The 16,734-nt window shown below is 53.1% G+C and overlaps 1 protein-coding gene across 1 annotated transcript; it reads right to left on the bottom strand.

Annotated features, from left to right (window-relative positions):
• Nucleotides 1–2,863: 2,863 nt before the first annotated feature.
• GRM6 (glutamate metabotropic receptor 6) lies at nt 2,864–15,401 on the bottom strand. The gene is made up of 10 exons (XM_032846865.1): nt 14,898–15,401; nt 12,409–12,625; nt 12,017–12,152; nt 11,212–11,366; nt 10,003–10,143; nt 9,700–9,900; nt 8,107–8,252; nt 7,372–7,995; nt 4,241–4,552; nt 2,864–3,291 (listed from the first exon to the last, which is right to left on the bottom strand). The coding sequence occupies exons 1-10, from the start codon at nt 15,399–15,401 to the stop codon at nt 3,094–3,096; spliced, it is 2,634 nt and encodes an 877-aa protein (XP_032702756.1). The 3' UTR covers nt 2,864–3,093.
• Between the last annotated feature and the right edge of the window lie 1,333 nt (nt 15,402–16,734).

The raw sequence follows: 16,734 nt of genomic DNA, 5'->3' as shown, positions 1-16,734 counted from the left end.
GTGTCCAAAACCAGCCCCGTCACTAATCTGCCTCTCTACACCCTTGACTGCCTTTCATCCAAGCCTCCCCTTGGAGTCTCTGTGTTCAGAGCTGTGCCCCATTCTTGAGTCCTCTCCTTTGTTTCATAAGCTGAAAGATCATCTCTGAAATACCCAGTCTTCTACAGCTGTCACTACTCTTCCACACAGCAGCAGGCTTCCCTCATCAAAGCCCAGGAAATAGAAAATATCTACACTTGGGAATTTTTCATAAAATTCCCAAATGGCGAATTTGGTGATGCCACTGAAAAATGATGTCAGTATAGTGGAGTATTTCTGAAGAGGTTTCATTCTGTAAAATGATGGTGGAAAGATTCACTTAGAATTGTGTACTTTATTCCAGTTAGAAGCAGTCTTTCAAATTGGTGACTACATTAAAAAAAAAAAAAAAAAGCAACATAAAATGCAAGTTAAACTTCTGGGGAAAGTTGTATTTATTCAACAAGAAGTCAATGAGTGAGAGACAATGAAAGTAATGAACCTGGGGGAAATTTCCAAGTAGAACAAAATGTAATAAATGGGACAGAGCTATAGTGAATGTAATAGATGTGTTGAAAAATTCACACTGGTGAAAAGATATAAGCATATAGTTAATATGAGAGAGGCCCTCCTTATCCAACTCTCTACACATTGGACACAGATGATATCCTTATAAATTGGTGAATTAAAGTCTATATCAAAATGTAATCTTCCTCTGCTTTAGAGAACTCATACTGGAGAGAAACCCTGTGGTTGTAATATGGGAAAGCCTCCAATCCACAGCCCCATTTTCATTGAAACACAGAATTCATACTGGGAAGAAATCACTCAGGGCAATGAATGTGAGAAAGCCAACAAGCACAGCTCAATTCTTACTCAGCAGCATAAAAGAAACCAACGCCTTATAAATTCCACAAATTTGAAACAAAACAAAACCTTTATTTGGGAGTTCAACTTGATTGACTGAACCTCAGAGAAGGCAAAACAGTGCATGTAAATAGCATGGGAAGACCTTCAGGAAGTTGTCAACCCTGCACTGAACCTCAAATTATCCTTTGTACAGACTGATCATAGAAAAGCCTTCTTCTGGGAGTCCAAACTTTGCATACAGTAGAGAACTCATAAAGGAGAGAAACCTCACAAGTGCACTAAGTATGATCACATGTTAGTAACAGAGGATTCTCCACCACATACAAAATGGCGCATGCTATGGAAATCATTACAAGTGGACTGAATGTGAGACACCCATAAGAAGGAACCAGAACCTGCCTGTGGTCAAGCATTCACATCAAAGACACCAGTATGAACGAATGTGAGGAGTGTGTGAAAGTCTTCAGCAGGAAGCCAGGACTCTAAAGCAGAAACCTTACACTGGGGAGAAATCCTCTAAATGTTCTACTAAGAAATCATCCAAACTCTAAGTCACAGAGTTCAAAGTGGGGAAAACCACTAAAAAGTTTTTAACTAGAAGTCAACGCTTATTGAATATCAGGGAATTCATCCCAGGAGAAACACCAAGAGAAAAACAACAACAAAAACACAGAAATGTTTTCCTTTGGAACTGAGAGCTAACTGACTCTGAGAGTTCATATAGCAGAAAAACACTCTCAAAGCACTAATATGGAAAAGCCTTCAGCAAGAGAATACACCTCATCACATTACATCAGAAAACCCACACAGGAAAGCAGCTCTATGAAATAATGAATTCTGGAAAGCACGGAGTGATAAATAAAACTTTCTAATTCACACTGTGGGGAAACCATAGGAATGCAAAAAAGTGTGAGTAAGGAGAATCTGTACACCAAAAATGTTATTCTGAGGAGAAGCCCTATTAACTTAAGGAACACAGAGACACCTGGTCCCGGGGACAAAAATCTATTTATGCAACAGAGGAAGAGGAAAGAGCCTTTATGTTGCATGAAGGTTGGTTGACCTTCAGAATCAGTTCTGGACATCAGATACTAGAGAATTCTGAACTGATAAAAGAAAAGAGCCAATTTCACAGATAGAAACTGTACCACAGGGAAATACAATTACGTAACTAAAACCAAACTTTTTGAAAACAACAACAACACCACCAACAACAAACCTCAAAAATAAATGTCCATGCATCTGAGGTCCAAGTATCTTCCTTCCCATGCTTCATGTTTGCCTTTCAAAGGGGACGTCTCAGTAAATGTTGGGAGAGAAAAGTATGGATATTCATCCTAAGATGTCTACTTGGAATTCATCATCACCATGGACACAACCCAAAACTCCTGACCATAATCTCTCATGGGCATCAGAAGAGGGCAACTGCTGCCCCATTGCTTTATTCTCACACCGCTAACAGCACACAAGTGTTTGGGGGTTGTTTAAGGGAGTATGCACAGGGAAAGGCAAAAAACTATAGTCCACATGTTGACATGCCCCAGATCCCAGGGGTGAAGGTCCCAAGAAAAAGACCTGAACACAAGTAACCCCGTAGGGTATGTCCCAGTGCCTCTGCTGGCTCCCACGTCCTGTCCCAGGTCGATCCCTACTCACAGAGCTCTCTCACCTGAGGTTCGATCCCTCAGAGCGAAGCCTGAGTTACTCAGTCTAGAAGAAAGAACCTCAGGTCTCTTGGGGGAAAGTCCCCTCCTCAAAGCCAGCACCGAATTTCCAGAGTGAGATCTACACATTCTTGAATGTTGCACAGTCCGCACACTCTGATGGCTGTTTGGGTAGAACTCTCACTCATGCTGGGCCAAGCCCAGGGGCTTCATCACGCTCTCTGAACTCAGACCAGGAAGTGTAAGTTCAGTCCTCCCTGGAGTAGGATCCTCTTGGTAGCTGTTTCCCACCATGAGTGGAAAGTCTGGTCTGCAGCAAGTATGTATGATGCCAACAGGCACAGAAAAGCAGGGATGAAGTGTGGTATATGGGTCCAGGTCTTTCTGGAGGCCAGCCCCATCCTGGTGGGCATGGGCTTTGAGGACACCCTGCTTCTGACTGTTCACTGCAGACCAGGACTTGTCACAGCTTCCACCGTGAAGCAGGAGAAAGAAAAGAACAGAAGGGAGGGAACAACCACTCCCACTCCTCCCCCACTCACTACTTGGGGGCCTCTGTGTCCTCGCCCTTGGGTGGGGCTGCCACTGTTGAGGTCGCCTTGAGGCTCCGCTTCCGCTTCTGCACGTTCTGCTCCGGGTGGAACAGGATGACGTAGGTTTTGGGCACATACAGCATGCCAAGGGACACCGACGCACTCAGGCTCAAGGAAACAGTCAGTGTGGTGGTTTGGATGTAGATCTGAGCCATGGAGGAAAGGACTGGGTGGGACTCAGCATTGTTCTTTCCCACCCCCACCCCCACATGAGTCTGTGTTCATCTGGTGGATGGAAAGGGCAACCATATAAGCAAAGGCCCTGTGGCATGAAGAAGTGATGGTCATGGTGTGGCTCTGACATAGGCAGGACGGAGAATGAATAACACAGGACCAACTGGACAAGTGACCAAGGGAAGGGCTCATTCACAGTGAGTGACATCTGGGGAAAGGGTTCATATGCCTAAAAAGCACTAGAGCATGTTAATGAATGGATGAATGTTTTCAAATGTACACACGAATGAACACTTTGAATGAAAGAGCAAGTGGGCAAACATGGACAGCGGTGAATAAACACGTTCTACTATACACGCAAGGAAATCACTGAATAATGAGCAAGAAAATGGACTGACAGATTAATGGACTGATGGCTATAAAGTATCTAAAGAAGTAACTGAATGAAAGTAAATTAATGGAGAGGCGCCTGGGTGGCTTATTCGAGGAAGCATCTGACTCTTGGTTTCAGCTCAGGTCATAATCTCGGGTCATGGGATTGAGCCCCATGTTGGGCTCTGCACTCAGCCTGAAATCTGCTTGAGATTCTTCCCCACTGGCTCCCTCCGCCCCTTTCCCCTGCTCACAGACACATTCTCTCTCTAAAATAAATAAATAAATCTTTTTTAAAAAAAAAACCAACACAAGTTAATGGATGGTTAGAAGCATAAATGAACACATGAATGAACAAAGGAAAATTGGGCTAACTGAAGCAGCAAAGGGAAACTGACAAATGAGTGAATGAGGTTTTTAAGTACGTGAATGAATTAACCAACAAGCAGTCATTCATGCATGTGGCCCAGCGCTTGGGACCACTGAACCCTTCCATGGACAGGCAGGAAACAAAGGAGGCAGTGGAACCGACGGGGGACCCCAGATTACCTTTTCAGCTGACTGGGCGGTGCCAAAGAAGATAGGCACAAAAGCCAGCCAGATGATGCAGGTGGTGTACATGGTGAAACCGATGGGCTTGGCCTCGTTGAAGGTCTCAGGCACGCCGCGGGCTTTGATGGCGTACACCGTGCATGTGACCATGAGCAGGAGGCTGTAGCCCAGGCAGCCGATGAGGGACAGGTCTGACATGTCGCACTTGAGCACCCCTCTGGCCTGCTCTGGGTCCACTGTCCGTTGTTCTTCATAGTCGATCACGCTATGTGGGGGCTGGGCCCCCAGCCACGCCATCACTCCCACCACCTGTGGGAGCCAACACGGGTCAGGGAAACATGCAGCCTGGCCACCCACCAATGTCTCTGGCAGGTTAGGGTCACCTTGAGGCTCCTGGCCTACTTAGTGGGATGCTCAGGCCTGAGAGTCCTCATGGAGAGGGGAGGACCATCCAGGAGGGGACTGCCTACACAAAGACTGGTGGACAGAAGGGGCTGCCATGAAGATATGTGCTGGCAATGTGAGGGCTGGCTGGGTGACGGGCCCTGGATGTCCTCTTCCTGTATCCCAACCATCACCAAGTCCTGTAAGATACAGCGACTACAGGCAGAGGCGGCCTACACATAGTCCCTCTGAGCCAGCTTGGGGAAGTAGCCAGTGTCTGTCCCACTGATTAAGGGCTAGACTCGGCAGAGATTCTCTTTCCTCACAACCCCCCACCCCCAGCTGCCCGGGGGTAGGCAGTACCATCTCCATTCTGTAGATGTGAAAACACTCGCTTGATCCCGTCTAGCACCATTGGCAAACCTAGTTCCTTCATGGCAAACCTAGTTCCTGAGGACCCCTTCCTTCTCCAGATCCAGAGTACTTCTGAACACAGGATAATGAAATCCTGTGGGTATGCAGAGTGAAGCTCAGAATGAGCACTAAACAGAGTAGAAAGGATGTGAGCTGATGCCGGATCACTGGAGGTTATCAAAACCAAACTCAGGCACTGGATGTTGTACACAACCAATGAATCATGGACAGTACATCAAACACTAATGATGTACTATATGGTGGCCAACTGAATATATATTTTTAAAAATTACTGCAAAAAAAAAAAATCAAACACAGGGATGCCTGGGTGGCTCAGTCAGTTAAGAATCTGCCTTTTAGTCAGATCATGATCCCAGGGTCCTGGGATTGAACCCTGCATTGGGCTCCTTGCTCAGTGGGGAGCCTGCTTCTCCCTCTCCCTCTGCCTGCTGCTCCCCCAGCTTGTGCACGCTCTCTCTCTTTCTCTGACAAATAAATAAATAAATAAATAAATAAAATCTTAACAAATAAGTCAAAAGCAAGCATTAATAGGGAGGAGATGGAGTAGCAGTTCCCTCACAGTGACAGAAGACATGACCTTGAGCCAAAGGAAGCTAGGGAGCAGGAATTAAGGCACCTGCAATGAAGGCAGGACCCTGGAAGGGCTGCCGCATTCATTTGTGCTGGTTGTTCACTGTACAAGACTGTCTGGTATGTGTGTATGTGTGGGGGGCATGTAGGGCTGAAATCGAGCCAACACTTCAGTGCCATGCTATGTACCTAGAGCAAGGCTCTGTGATCCCGGAGGAGGGCATGCTTCTAAATAATTTGTTCACCAGAAAGGAGAACCTTTTTGTGATCCTTCCAGAGGCAGCAGCTCCACGGACAAGGGACTAATAAAATCCCACCCACCATCCAGGAGAGCTGTCTGGTGGCTCCTCTTAGAACAAGCTTCTAGGTAGGAAAAAAAGTTGCCTATGAGGAACTCTCATCCAAGGCCTGAGATTTACAGGAATAGCAAACAAAAGGGACCCCACTAATTTCACAACACCTGTAATTGAAAAGGAACTAGCATCCGTACCTAGAAACAAAACAAACAAAGAAAAAACGCAACTCCTACAAAATAATAGAAAATGAGCAAAGTACAGGAACAGGCATATCACGGAAGAGGAAACCTCAAAGGCCAGCTGCACTAGTAATTAAGTAGATGCAAATTAAGACGAGATGCCATTTCATGTCCACCGTATTGATGAATGACCCAGTAACACTGCAGGTATGCCCCTTTGCAGGGGTTCGGGATTTCTGGAAGGGAGGGTATAATGTGGGGAGTCCAGAGATGAGCCAGGAAGTACTGACTGTCATCTAAGTACCTCTGTCCTGGGTGCAAAAGGGCATCACAGGGGTTTCAGGCAGGGAAGCAGAGAGGTAAGAGGTCGGGATGTGCTGGACATTGGCCTTCTGGCTCTTTCAGGGATAGCCCAGACCCTGCTATCTGCGGGAAGATGGCAACACCTTTCAGTTATGGAGAATTGCATGGCCTAAGGCCTGCAGGTGGGAATGAAAGAGGCATACACAGAGCTAGACAGGGGGAAGGGCTTGCCTGGAGTGCAGAGGGTGCCCTGTCCAAACCAGGCTGAGCACAGGCCCTCCACGTAGCCCTGAGAACTGGCCTGGCTCTACAATGCCACAGTGTCACCCACACCTGTCCCTGAGTTGTACCCTTTGCACAGAAAACATGCAGCGCTTTCCAGATCATGAGAATAATTTTCAACGCCGTAATACTACCAGAGAGAACCCCCTGAAGGCACTCTGCTTTTTGCTGCATATAGGTCATGAAATCCTGGCCATTTGTGGAGCAGGATGCCCCACTGCACAGTAAGGTTTTGGAGCCCATGCCTCTCATCCAGGTTAGCCCAGTGACCCCGCAGCAGGAACTCCCTTTAAAGAAACAGATTCTTTTTCTGCTTGAGAAAAATTATCAGATGGCTTTGCCTTATTTTTATATGGGAGCCAAACCGTGGAAAGCGTGTTCCGTGTAGGAAAATAATCTCATTGTTTTTTACAGAAACGGCGCTGGATGCTGGCACTCCCCAGCTTACTGACCCAGTTCCCTCGAGGATGGAGGAGGATGGGGCTGGGGGGAGGAGTTCTGTTTATAGGAGAACAGTGGGGCCGTGGCTCCTGCAGCCTTTTTTTTTTTTTTTTTTAAACATGGGAGCCAAAATAGAAGAGCGCTTATCGGATTTTCTGAGTGGAGGACAACCCGCCAGCCCAGCCGCGGTCCCTTCCCCCTTTACCCCCTCGCGTGGCCCCAGGAGCCCGCGGCCCACCTGCACGGAGGTGAGGCTGAAGGTGATGGCGAGCTGCGAGGTGGGGCTGATGAAGGGCGGGGGCGTGACGGAGCGCTTCCCCTGCTCGAAGATGCGGTAGATGCGGTTGGTCTTGGTGAGCAGGGCCGAGTAGCTAAGCGTGGTGCCCAGGCCGAGGAAGAGCCGGCGGGCGGCGCACACGGCCGCCCCGGGCTCGGCCACCATGAGGAAGGTGATGGCGTAGATGAGGAAGATGCCGGTGAGCAGCACGTAGCTGAGCTCGCGGCCCGAGGCGCGGACGATGGGCGTGTTGTTGTGGCGCACGAAGGTGGCCACCACGGTGGTGGTGGCCATGCTGCCCAGCACGGCCAGCAGCAGGGGCGGCGCGGCCCAGGGGGAGGACCAGGTGAGGCGCACGACGGGCGTGGGGCGGCAGCCCGTGTGGTTGAGCGTGGGCCGCATGTCCCCAGGGCAGGCCTCGCACGTGAACTCGTCCACCTGGACGCGGTAGCCGTCGCAGGGCTCGCAGTGCCAGCAGCAGGGCACGCCCTTCACCATCTTCTTGCGCTCCCCCGGCCTGCAGGGGAGGCTGCACAGGGATGAGGGCACCTCGCGGGTCTCCCCCGACCACTGCAGGGCTTCCACCTGCGGCACAGGAGACGCGTGGGCCTGGGACGTCCGCCCGCGGTGGGCTGGGGGGCCTGCGCGCCCCTCCGCTCCCGCCACCCCGGGCTCAGCGGGTCCGCGCCCACTCACGTCCAGCCTGAGGTTCTCTGCCCACTGGCCCACCGCCTGGTAGCCGCCGCTGCCCGCGCTGCCGTTGGCCGCCTGGTACTGGAAGATGTCGTAGCGCCCCGGCGCGTCCCCGTTCTCGTTGAACATCACGGGGGTCCCCGCGCTGCCTGGGGCGAGAGCGGGGAACCCTCAGCTGGTCCTCCTGTCCATCCCCGAGAGGGCGGCCCAGGATGCAGGGAGGTGTAAGGCGCTTGCGCAAAGACGCTCGGAGTCATGGGGGACATCACCTCCCCCCATCCACTGGAGATGGCCACGGTTATTCCCCCCCCCCGGAAGTAACAAGCCTCGGGAGCACGTGGGGACAGTGGGACCCCGATGCATTGCTGGTGGGGATGCAAAATGGTGCTGTCACTGTGGAAAACGGTGTGGCGGGTCCTCCAAAAACTGGACGTAGGATTACCACCTGGCCCAGCAAGCCCACTTCCATGCGTATGTCCGGGAGAAGGGACTCAGCTCAGAGCCTCAAAGATGGTTCACCCACGTTCACGGCAGCATCATTCGTAGTGGCCAAAAGGTGGACCCACCGGGGGTTGAATGGATAAAAAAATGTTCCCCTATTCATGCAAGGTGATTCTTCAGCCTTAAAAAGGAAAAGACGTTCTAACCCCGGCCACAATGTGGGTGAAACCTTGAGGACGTTATACTGAGGGAAAGGAGCCAGTTACAAAAGGACAAATAGTGCCTGATCCCTCTCATAGCAGGTACGTAGAGCAGGCAAAATCATAGGAACAGAAAGTAGAATGGAAGTTGCCAGAAGCTTGCAGGAGAGGGGATGGGGCGTTAATGTTTAATGGAGACAGAATTTCAGTCTTGGAAGATAAAACAAGTTCTGGAGAATGGTTGCACAACAGGGCACATGACTAAACTGTACACTTAAAATTGGTGAAGATGGGGGCGCCTGGGTTGCTCATTGGTTAAGCGTCTGCCTTAGACTCAGGTCACCATCCTAGGAGTCCCATATTGACTCCTTGCTCGGCGGGGAGCCTGCTTCTCCCTCTGCCTGCTGCACCTCCTGCCTGCACACTCTCTCTCTGACAAATAAAATCTTTAAAAAAAATGGTGAAGATGGCAAATATGAGCCTTTATGTATGTCACCACAGTTTATAAAGAAAAAGAAAGAGCTTAGCTGGCCAGGCCGGACGGTGGGTCCAGACCTGTACAAAGAACGACCAGCCTTGTTTCTTTCAGAGGCTTGTTGGGCCAGTTCGTGGGGCTGGTCTGGGGTGATGTTAAAACTGTGCTATTTAACAGACAGCTTGGCAGGCAGAAGGTGTTCCATATTTGGTGGGAGAACAGTTTTTAATTTTTATAAAGGATAGTCGCTGAACAAGTTTATCTTTCTGCACAAACCGGGAGTGTGGCTTGAGTCCTCCTGGGCCTTTTCCAGACCTTATTCTGAGCCCTGCCCACATGCCAGGCCCTCTGCTGCTACCAGGGGACAGGATACCATTCTGCCTCTCCCATCCCTTTGATCCTGAGTCACCCCAGGTCCAGCCGGGAAATCCATGCCAGGGACGTCCCTTCCCTGTGGGAGGGGATCTGGCTCCCACTCACCGTTGAAGCGGACGGCTCGGATATACTGCAGCAGCATCCGCCCGTCAGTGGTCTCCATGGCTGGGCACAGGCCAGTGAGCCCAGGGCAGAGCGCCTGGTGCATGCTGTGGAGGGCGTGGGCAATGGCGTACACCGCGTCGATCACAAACTGCACCTTCCCCTCCTGCTCGTAGGTGGAGTCCCGGCCGATACGTTCCTCGCCTGTCCTAGGGATGCCCAGAGGAAGTGTGCCCAGCCCCTCCTGGGCCCGCCCGGCCTCCCGTCTTCTCCCCGACCTCCCGTGCCACCCCGGACAGCTCTCACCTGTGCATTTGCGGATGGTGTCATCTGACTGGGTACCTGAGCTGGTCAGTTTGCAGTTAAAATTCTCCTCCCAGAACTCGGCAAACCAGATGTTGCGACGGTTGTTCTCCAGGGAGCGGGTCATGAAGTACTGGTCAAATCCTGAGAGGGAGGAGAGAGGGCAGCAACCATCTGAATGATTCCTCTGCCACGTGCTCACTATGCAGCTAGGACTGGCCACATGGCCAGCTTCTGGCCTGTGATCTCAAAGCCATCTGGGGGCTTCAGGGTAGACTGTGCATCCTGTTGTAAACTGAGAGCCTCGCCACCTCGAAGACTTTTATGCTGCTCCTTCTTTCCTGGTTGGGATGCTGTGGTGAAGATGTAATGGATGGAGCTCCCGCAGCCACTTTGTGAATAAGACACCTGAGTCACGAAGGCACAGAGCAACCACGAAGAATGGTGGAACAGAAGTAGTGACAGAGCTCAGGGCTTTGAGAACATCATGAACTCACTGTCCCCAACCTGAAGTGGCCTGTTTTCAGACATCTTATCTGGCGATGACATGCCTTTATTGCTAAAACCACTCTCATTCTAATTTGTCAAATGCAACCAAGTGCACTCTAAGGGAAAGAAAGAGCATGAGGGTGGGTGGGAGGCTGGGAGCCCCAGAAAGTCAGGGTTCTCAGTCTTTACAAGGTTCTGTGCTTCATTAAAAGAGCCTGAAGCATCTTGTCGAGGCATCTTCAGTTCAGGCTTTGGGAAAATGACCAAATCCTATTGTAAAGTGAACCTCTCTGCTGGGTTCTTCTAGATATTCATGGGTAGGATGGTGAAGGGAGGGACGGGAGGCAGGTTTCATCATTTGATCGATGGGACAATATGTCCCCATCCTTGGTTTTGCTCCCTTTCCCTCCACCCTCAAATTAGTGTGTCTTGTGCAGAACCAGAAATACCAGGAAGATAGGCATTGAATTAAAACAGAAAAGACACAACTAATTCTTGACCCTGTGAAGTAGGGGTGGGCTTTTCCTCCTTTGCCAACTCAAACACTGCTTGCTGGGATATATTCACAGAATTTCAGAATCCTAGAATTTGGGAATCCCAGAAGGGACATGGAGCAGGATACACAATTTTACAGATGGGAAAAACGAGTGCCCCCAAGAGGGGATCGTGGGGAGGACAAGCAGGGGCCTGGGATGTGGTGGGAGAGGGCATCCCGGCACTCACCATCTATGGAAGCTCTTTTGGGCAGGATGGTGATGGCGCCCACAGCCACGTCCTCCAGGTTCAGGATGGGAGAAGTCTTGGCTCCCCAGCTGTCTGAGCCGACCCATAAGAAGTGACCTGTCAGGTTGGCATGGCGTGCGGCCTCTAGGACCCTCCTGGTAGGGACAGGGTGAGGGGTGAGCGAGGACCAGGGATCCCCCTTCTACTTTCTGTTTTTCCCTCTCCTTCTGTCCCATTCCAAACCACTCACCAGATCCTCATTAAGCAGTAAAAGTGGTGGGAAAGGGGTTTTGGACACTTGCTCCAGGGTTCTTAGGTAGTAAAGTTTCTAGCCAGGCTCTGGCCCCAGGCTGCCTTCCTGTTCTTTGCACTTGCAGCCCACTTCAAGGAAGAAGGGCCTCCCTTCTCTTGCCAAGCCTCCTGCTGGTCCATGGCCCCCTGCTGATACCCCCTGCACTACCCCAGGTCTCCTTCCCTGACAGCTCATGTTCGGCACTCAGATCTGCCCATGGGTCTCTCCCCCACTGTGAATGATAAGAACAGACAGGTATTCCTCTGTGTTTCCCTTGGCTAGTCCTGGAGTATCTCCACCCATACCCGGCCCGGTTCATTTCTGGGTGCGCCAGACAGACAGATGGGAGCCAGGAAAGTCTGTAAGGGCAGGAGGGTGGGGGGGGCGGCATCAAGAAGAGGGAGGTGGAGGAAGGGAGGATGTGCATGGCTGGGGGTTGTGTAAGAAGAGGGGGCAGGGCCTTCAAGGAGAGCCTCTGATAACCACAGTGATTGAATGTGCCGGCTATCCCACCTGATGTCGTCCTCGTTGGCAAAGATGATGATGCCCCGGGCGTTGGGAGTCTCCATGAGTCTCTTGATCACCTTGTTGAATTCTCCTGGCTTCGGTTCCCTGGGAATCTTGATGGACTGAGCAATGCAGACCCCCCCTGGGTGGGGGGATGCCAGAGTCACCTCTTGTTCAACCCAAGTACCCACCCATGGGGGCCACCATGGTGCAAGGCTGTGATGGGGATCGAATGCTCCAGATCGAATGCTCCAAAGGGGCGCCTGCCCACAGGGGCACCATCCAGGCTCCCCACCAAGGACCCAGTGTCCCATCTCATGGCTTTGGCCTTGTCCGATGGCCCCTGGCTCACCCCTGTGTAGGCTCCTTGATGCCTTGGACCCCCACTCCCAACTCACCAGCCTCCCGGGAGATCTGCACAAAGGCCTCAACCCCGCTCTCGCCATAGTTGCCCTCGGAGGCCAGTGTGGACACATAGTTCCATCCCAGTGCCCTCACGATGTCCACCATGGCCTGGGCCTGGTAGGAGTCTGGTGGCACAACTCGGGAGAAGAAGTCGTAGCGTGTGGAGTCGCTGAGCTCAGGGGCTGTGGAGGCGTAGCTGATCTGGGGTATCTGGAGGGGGGAAGGACACCTGGGCTACGGATGGAGGGAGGGCAGCAGGGATCCAGGACACAGGTTGGGGCACGGAAGTCTGGGATTAGGGCACCAGGGGCCAACGTGGGAGAGCCACATGGAGAGCCCCAAGGGCATGGGAAATGTTCTGTATTTGAGATGTGGTCTGATGGAATATGGGAGATACAGGGGTCTAGGGAGAGGGCAGGGCACACCACATACAGTGGTGGCGACTGTGTCCAGGCAAAGGGAAAGTGGAGGCTCAAGTCCAGCCCGCAGCCCATCCAGCTGCTGGGCAAAAAGGCTGCATTGGCAAGGGGAAATGGAACTCCTTGTCAGCCCCAGGAGACAACATGTTTTCCTAATTTGCATAAAGGGACAAGTCTGTGTAGGGGAGCAGCAGACCCAGGCAGGGTCAGAGCAGGCAGGGGAGCTGGGATGGGGTTATTTGATTCAAAGCTCTTTCTGGCCTAATAGAGGGGCCTGCTTGTAACTGGGTTTATCTGTGTGCGTTAAAGTGATTGACAGCTGGGATTATAGGCTGAGCTGATCCTGGAGAATGGGGGAGGGGAAGAGCAAGTGTGAAAGGAGAGTGGAGAGGCTAGCAGAGCAGAGGGGTGAGGTGGGAGCTGGTGTGAAGGGCAGAAGAGAGGGAAGGTTCTGGAAGGAGTGGGCTGAGCTGGTCTAGGGGAAACAGGGATGTCTGAAGCAAGGCAGAAAGAAAGTGTGGAGTATGGAGACATGATGGGAAGAGCAAGAGGGAGAGAGAAGGGAAGAGGAAAAGAGGAAGGGGGAAGAGAAAAAGAGAGACGAGGAGAGAGAGAGAAACAAGAACCATAAAGAAGGAGGGAAGGTCAGAGAAAGGCCCAGTGCGGTTAATGGATGCTGTAGCTACTCTGGGCACTCTGGACGCTAAAGTTTGATCTTCAGAACCACCTTCCTGTACAACACATAAGGAGGTGAACTTGGAAACCCTCAGCCCTGCTCCTGGACCAGGAACCGCAAATCTGGCCCCTAGCTGCCTTTCCTGCACCAATGTCTTCATTCGTTTCATTTTTGAATCGATAGCCAGGGTCTAAAATGTGGGAGTGGGGCACCACCCCAGTCTTGGGCTGAGCTGGCGGCAGTGGGCCCTGGACATGTGGGGACCTGCTTCACTCATCTACACCCCAAACCTGGCCCCTGAAGACCCCCGAGTTTGAGATCTCTGCACTCAGCCTAGAGAGGCAGACATAGGGAAAAGGACAGAAACTAGAGCTCCAGGCAGGACAGGGGACAGAGGTACAAATGCAGACAGACATGGGCAGGCAGGTGAGATGGAGACTCTTCCCTGTGCCCCCCCCCCCAAAAAAAACTCTCCCTGTCCCAGCTAGAAGGTGTGTCTGTACAACAAGCTCCTGTCCAGGGGGAATCAGGGTGGGGGGAATTATATGGATGCAGATGATGGAGGGGGGCCCAGATAAAACCCCTACCCAGCATGGTAGAAACAGGCCATGCTGGGAGAATGGGAGAAACTCTCAAGAAACACAAGTCCCCTCCCCTAGCCACATGGAGGCAAAGCCTTCCTCTGGGCTCAGAAAGACGAAGCACAGAGATGCCCCCTTCTCCAACGGAATCCCAGTAAATGACTACTGCAGAAAACCCCCAAACTCTAATGCCAAAGGCCCCCCAATCCCTGATTCCTATTCCCCTCCCCCAATCACTGCCCCCCAGGATGCAAGTAAGGGGCTGCTCTGCATTTAAGATGGTTCCCTAAAGATGAGGAACTACCCTCTCTCCCTACCTCCCCAGCAGTCAGGGGTATGTCCTAGTTGCCCCACCAGAAGGAGGGTCCTGGTCCCAGGAAAAATTTGCACTCATTTGAGCACTCCCCAGGGCCCGGGGTGAGACCACCACACAGCAGAGTGCAGTGAGTGTGCCCCAAACAAGGACACCCAAGCTAGTGACCAAGTAGGTGCTAAATTAGCCGCTGCCCTGTTCTAGTGAATCGTGTCCCCAGCCCAAGGCTGCAACCGCCTCTGGGAGGGGGCCCACCTTGACCTTCCAGAAGGTAGGTTTCCTTAATTCTCACAAACGGCTGTGTGTGCACACGGCAGCTCTGGCAGGGCCCCAGAGCAGGCAAGGAAGGGTGGACCGGTTGGGTTGATGTGGCTCGGGCGTACATCTGGTGCAAGGGACGGGGTCTGTGAATTTGAGGGTTTCTGCCGGAAGATCAGACATCAGCCACCCGGAGGGCGAGGACGGGAGGAGGACGGAAAGAGAGTGCCCTCACCGCAAACAGGCGCAGCACGTTGGCGACCATGATGGAGACGGAGCTGGCCGAGGCGCCGACAACAGCCACGACGCGCTCCGGGGGCGCGGTGCGCAGTGGGGGGACTCCCCCTGGGCAGCGCACGGCCCCCTCGTCGCCGTCGCCACGGCGGCGAATCAGCGCCTGCACGAAGCTCAGCGCCTGCTCCAGCGCGTACGTGTCCCGCGAGCAGGTGTCGAGCAGCCGCGCACCCAGGCGCACGCCGGGCAGGAGCTCGGGGTCGGCGTTCACGCGGTCCAGCGCGTACAGCATGGCCTCCAGCCGGTGCACGCCCTGCTCCTTCTTCAGCTGCCCGCACGCCCGGCCTGCCGCGCCCCGCGCGTGCACCGGGAACAGGCCGCCCAGCGTGAGGCCGCCCGCCAGGCGCACCGAGCCCGCCGCGCCCGCCGTGCCCGCCTGCGCCAGCACCAGCATTAGCATCAGCAGCGGCGGCAGCGCGGCTCGGGCGCTCGCGGACCGGGCCATCCGCTGTCCCGCTCCAGGGCTGGGAGGGAACAGAACGCGGGAACGCTTTGAGCGCCTGGCAGGAGCCCCGGGTCCTGGGGCGAGGGGAGGCGCGCAATGAACGTCGGCGGAGCCCGCTGGGGAAGAGGTGGGATAGCAAGTCGCCCTGCGCTCCCAGGCCTCCACCGCGCTCTCACACCCTCGGGATCTTCTCACTCAGGTCCACCTGCCCGACCGCGGTCTCCACCTTGCCAGCCTGCCTCTCCCCGACAGCCCTGGGCCTCTGGTCCTCAGCGCACAACCAAACGCACTCCCTAGCCACACTCACCTGCGCCAGCCGCTGTCGCTGTTGGTCAGGACAGGGCTGTGACAGATGTGCAGGGCCCAGAGAGGATTTAGGGATTCTGGGGAGGGGATGAGAGGCCACCCTGAGGGGTGTGCGCAGAAGGGGCGCCCTACACCTCCTTTCCCTCCCTCTTAGGAGAGGAGGGAGCCCTACTCCCTGGGGCTGTTTCTTTCCTCCCTCTGGATGTGTGTCTGACCCCAACTCTCTCTGGCTGTTTCTGACACACATACACACACATACACACACATGCACACTGTCCTCTGTCTCTGTTTGTTTCTCTATCTCTGTCTCTACCCCCTGCCCATCTCTCTCTTCTCTTTCTGTCTCTATCAATTTCTTCTTCTTTGTCCCCTTCTTCCTTTCTTTCCTAGCCACCTGGGCCTTGGTTCCAGCTGCCTAAGGCACTCCCCAACTTTGTCCCTGCAAAACGCGAATGGAGGGAGAAAGGAGCTCAGACTGACTGAGCCGGGTACACCTGAACAGCAGGAAGGAGAACAGGGCTGGCCACGAAGGAAGCACCAGCAAGCAGACGTTTAACCTTACTAAGGGCTCTGCTTGATACACACACAACAACCCTGCAGCAAGGAGACATTTACCGTGAGCCCCGTTTTGCAAATGGGAAAATAGAGACCTCAAGGAATGAAGAGTTTCATCTGAGCCCACATAGTTGGCACGGATTAGCCTCTGGATTGGCCCTCAGACTCGTAGGAAACCAGTCGCCCACACTGCCGTTAGTGGGGAAGGCGGGAGGGACAGGGCCAGCTCACCCCGCAGCTTCTGCCCCAACCTCTCACATCTGATGATGGAACCCTAAAGAATTGTCCTTCTGGTCATGGAGAAAGCCTTCCTGGGCTCTGGGGTCTGAAGCAGTGACTCCCACAGTGGGAGGCTCGGATCTTACATTTCCCCATCTCATCATTGAGGGCTACGGTGAGGGGCTTTAGCCACAATATGCTTTTACCATCATTCCTGTCCGAGGCCCCGGATTTGGCTCTCTGATGCAAAGAG

This window comes from Lontra canadensis, unplaced genomic scaffold, assembly GCF_010015895.1.
Source record: "Lontra canadensis isolate GAN:19392208 unplaced genomic scaffold, GSC_riverotter_1.0 scaffold181, whole genome shotgun sequence".
In the NCBI taxonomy this organism is placed as follows: domain Eukaryota; kingdom Metazoa; phylum Chordata; class Mammalia; order Carnivora; family Mustelidae; genus Lontra; species Lontra canadensis.
The sequence above is the reverse complement of the archived record's forward strand: the minus strand, read 5'-3'. Positions and strand labels throughout refer to the sequence as shown.

Coding starts and splice junctions, on each gene's coding strand:
- GRM6 (XM_032846865.1), bottom strand. CDS start 15,401: ATGGCCCGGTCCGCGAGCGCCCGAGCCGCGCTGCCGCCGCTGCTGATG. Junction 12,153..12,408: donor GCAGATCTCCCGGGAGGCTG/GTGAGTTGGGAG, acceptor CCCCCCACCCAG/GGGGGGTCTGCATTGCTCAG. Junction 3,292..4,240: donor CCGCCCAGTCAGCTGAAAAG/GTAATCTGGGGT, acceptor TCCATGGCTCAG/ATCTACATCCAAACCACCAC.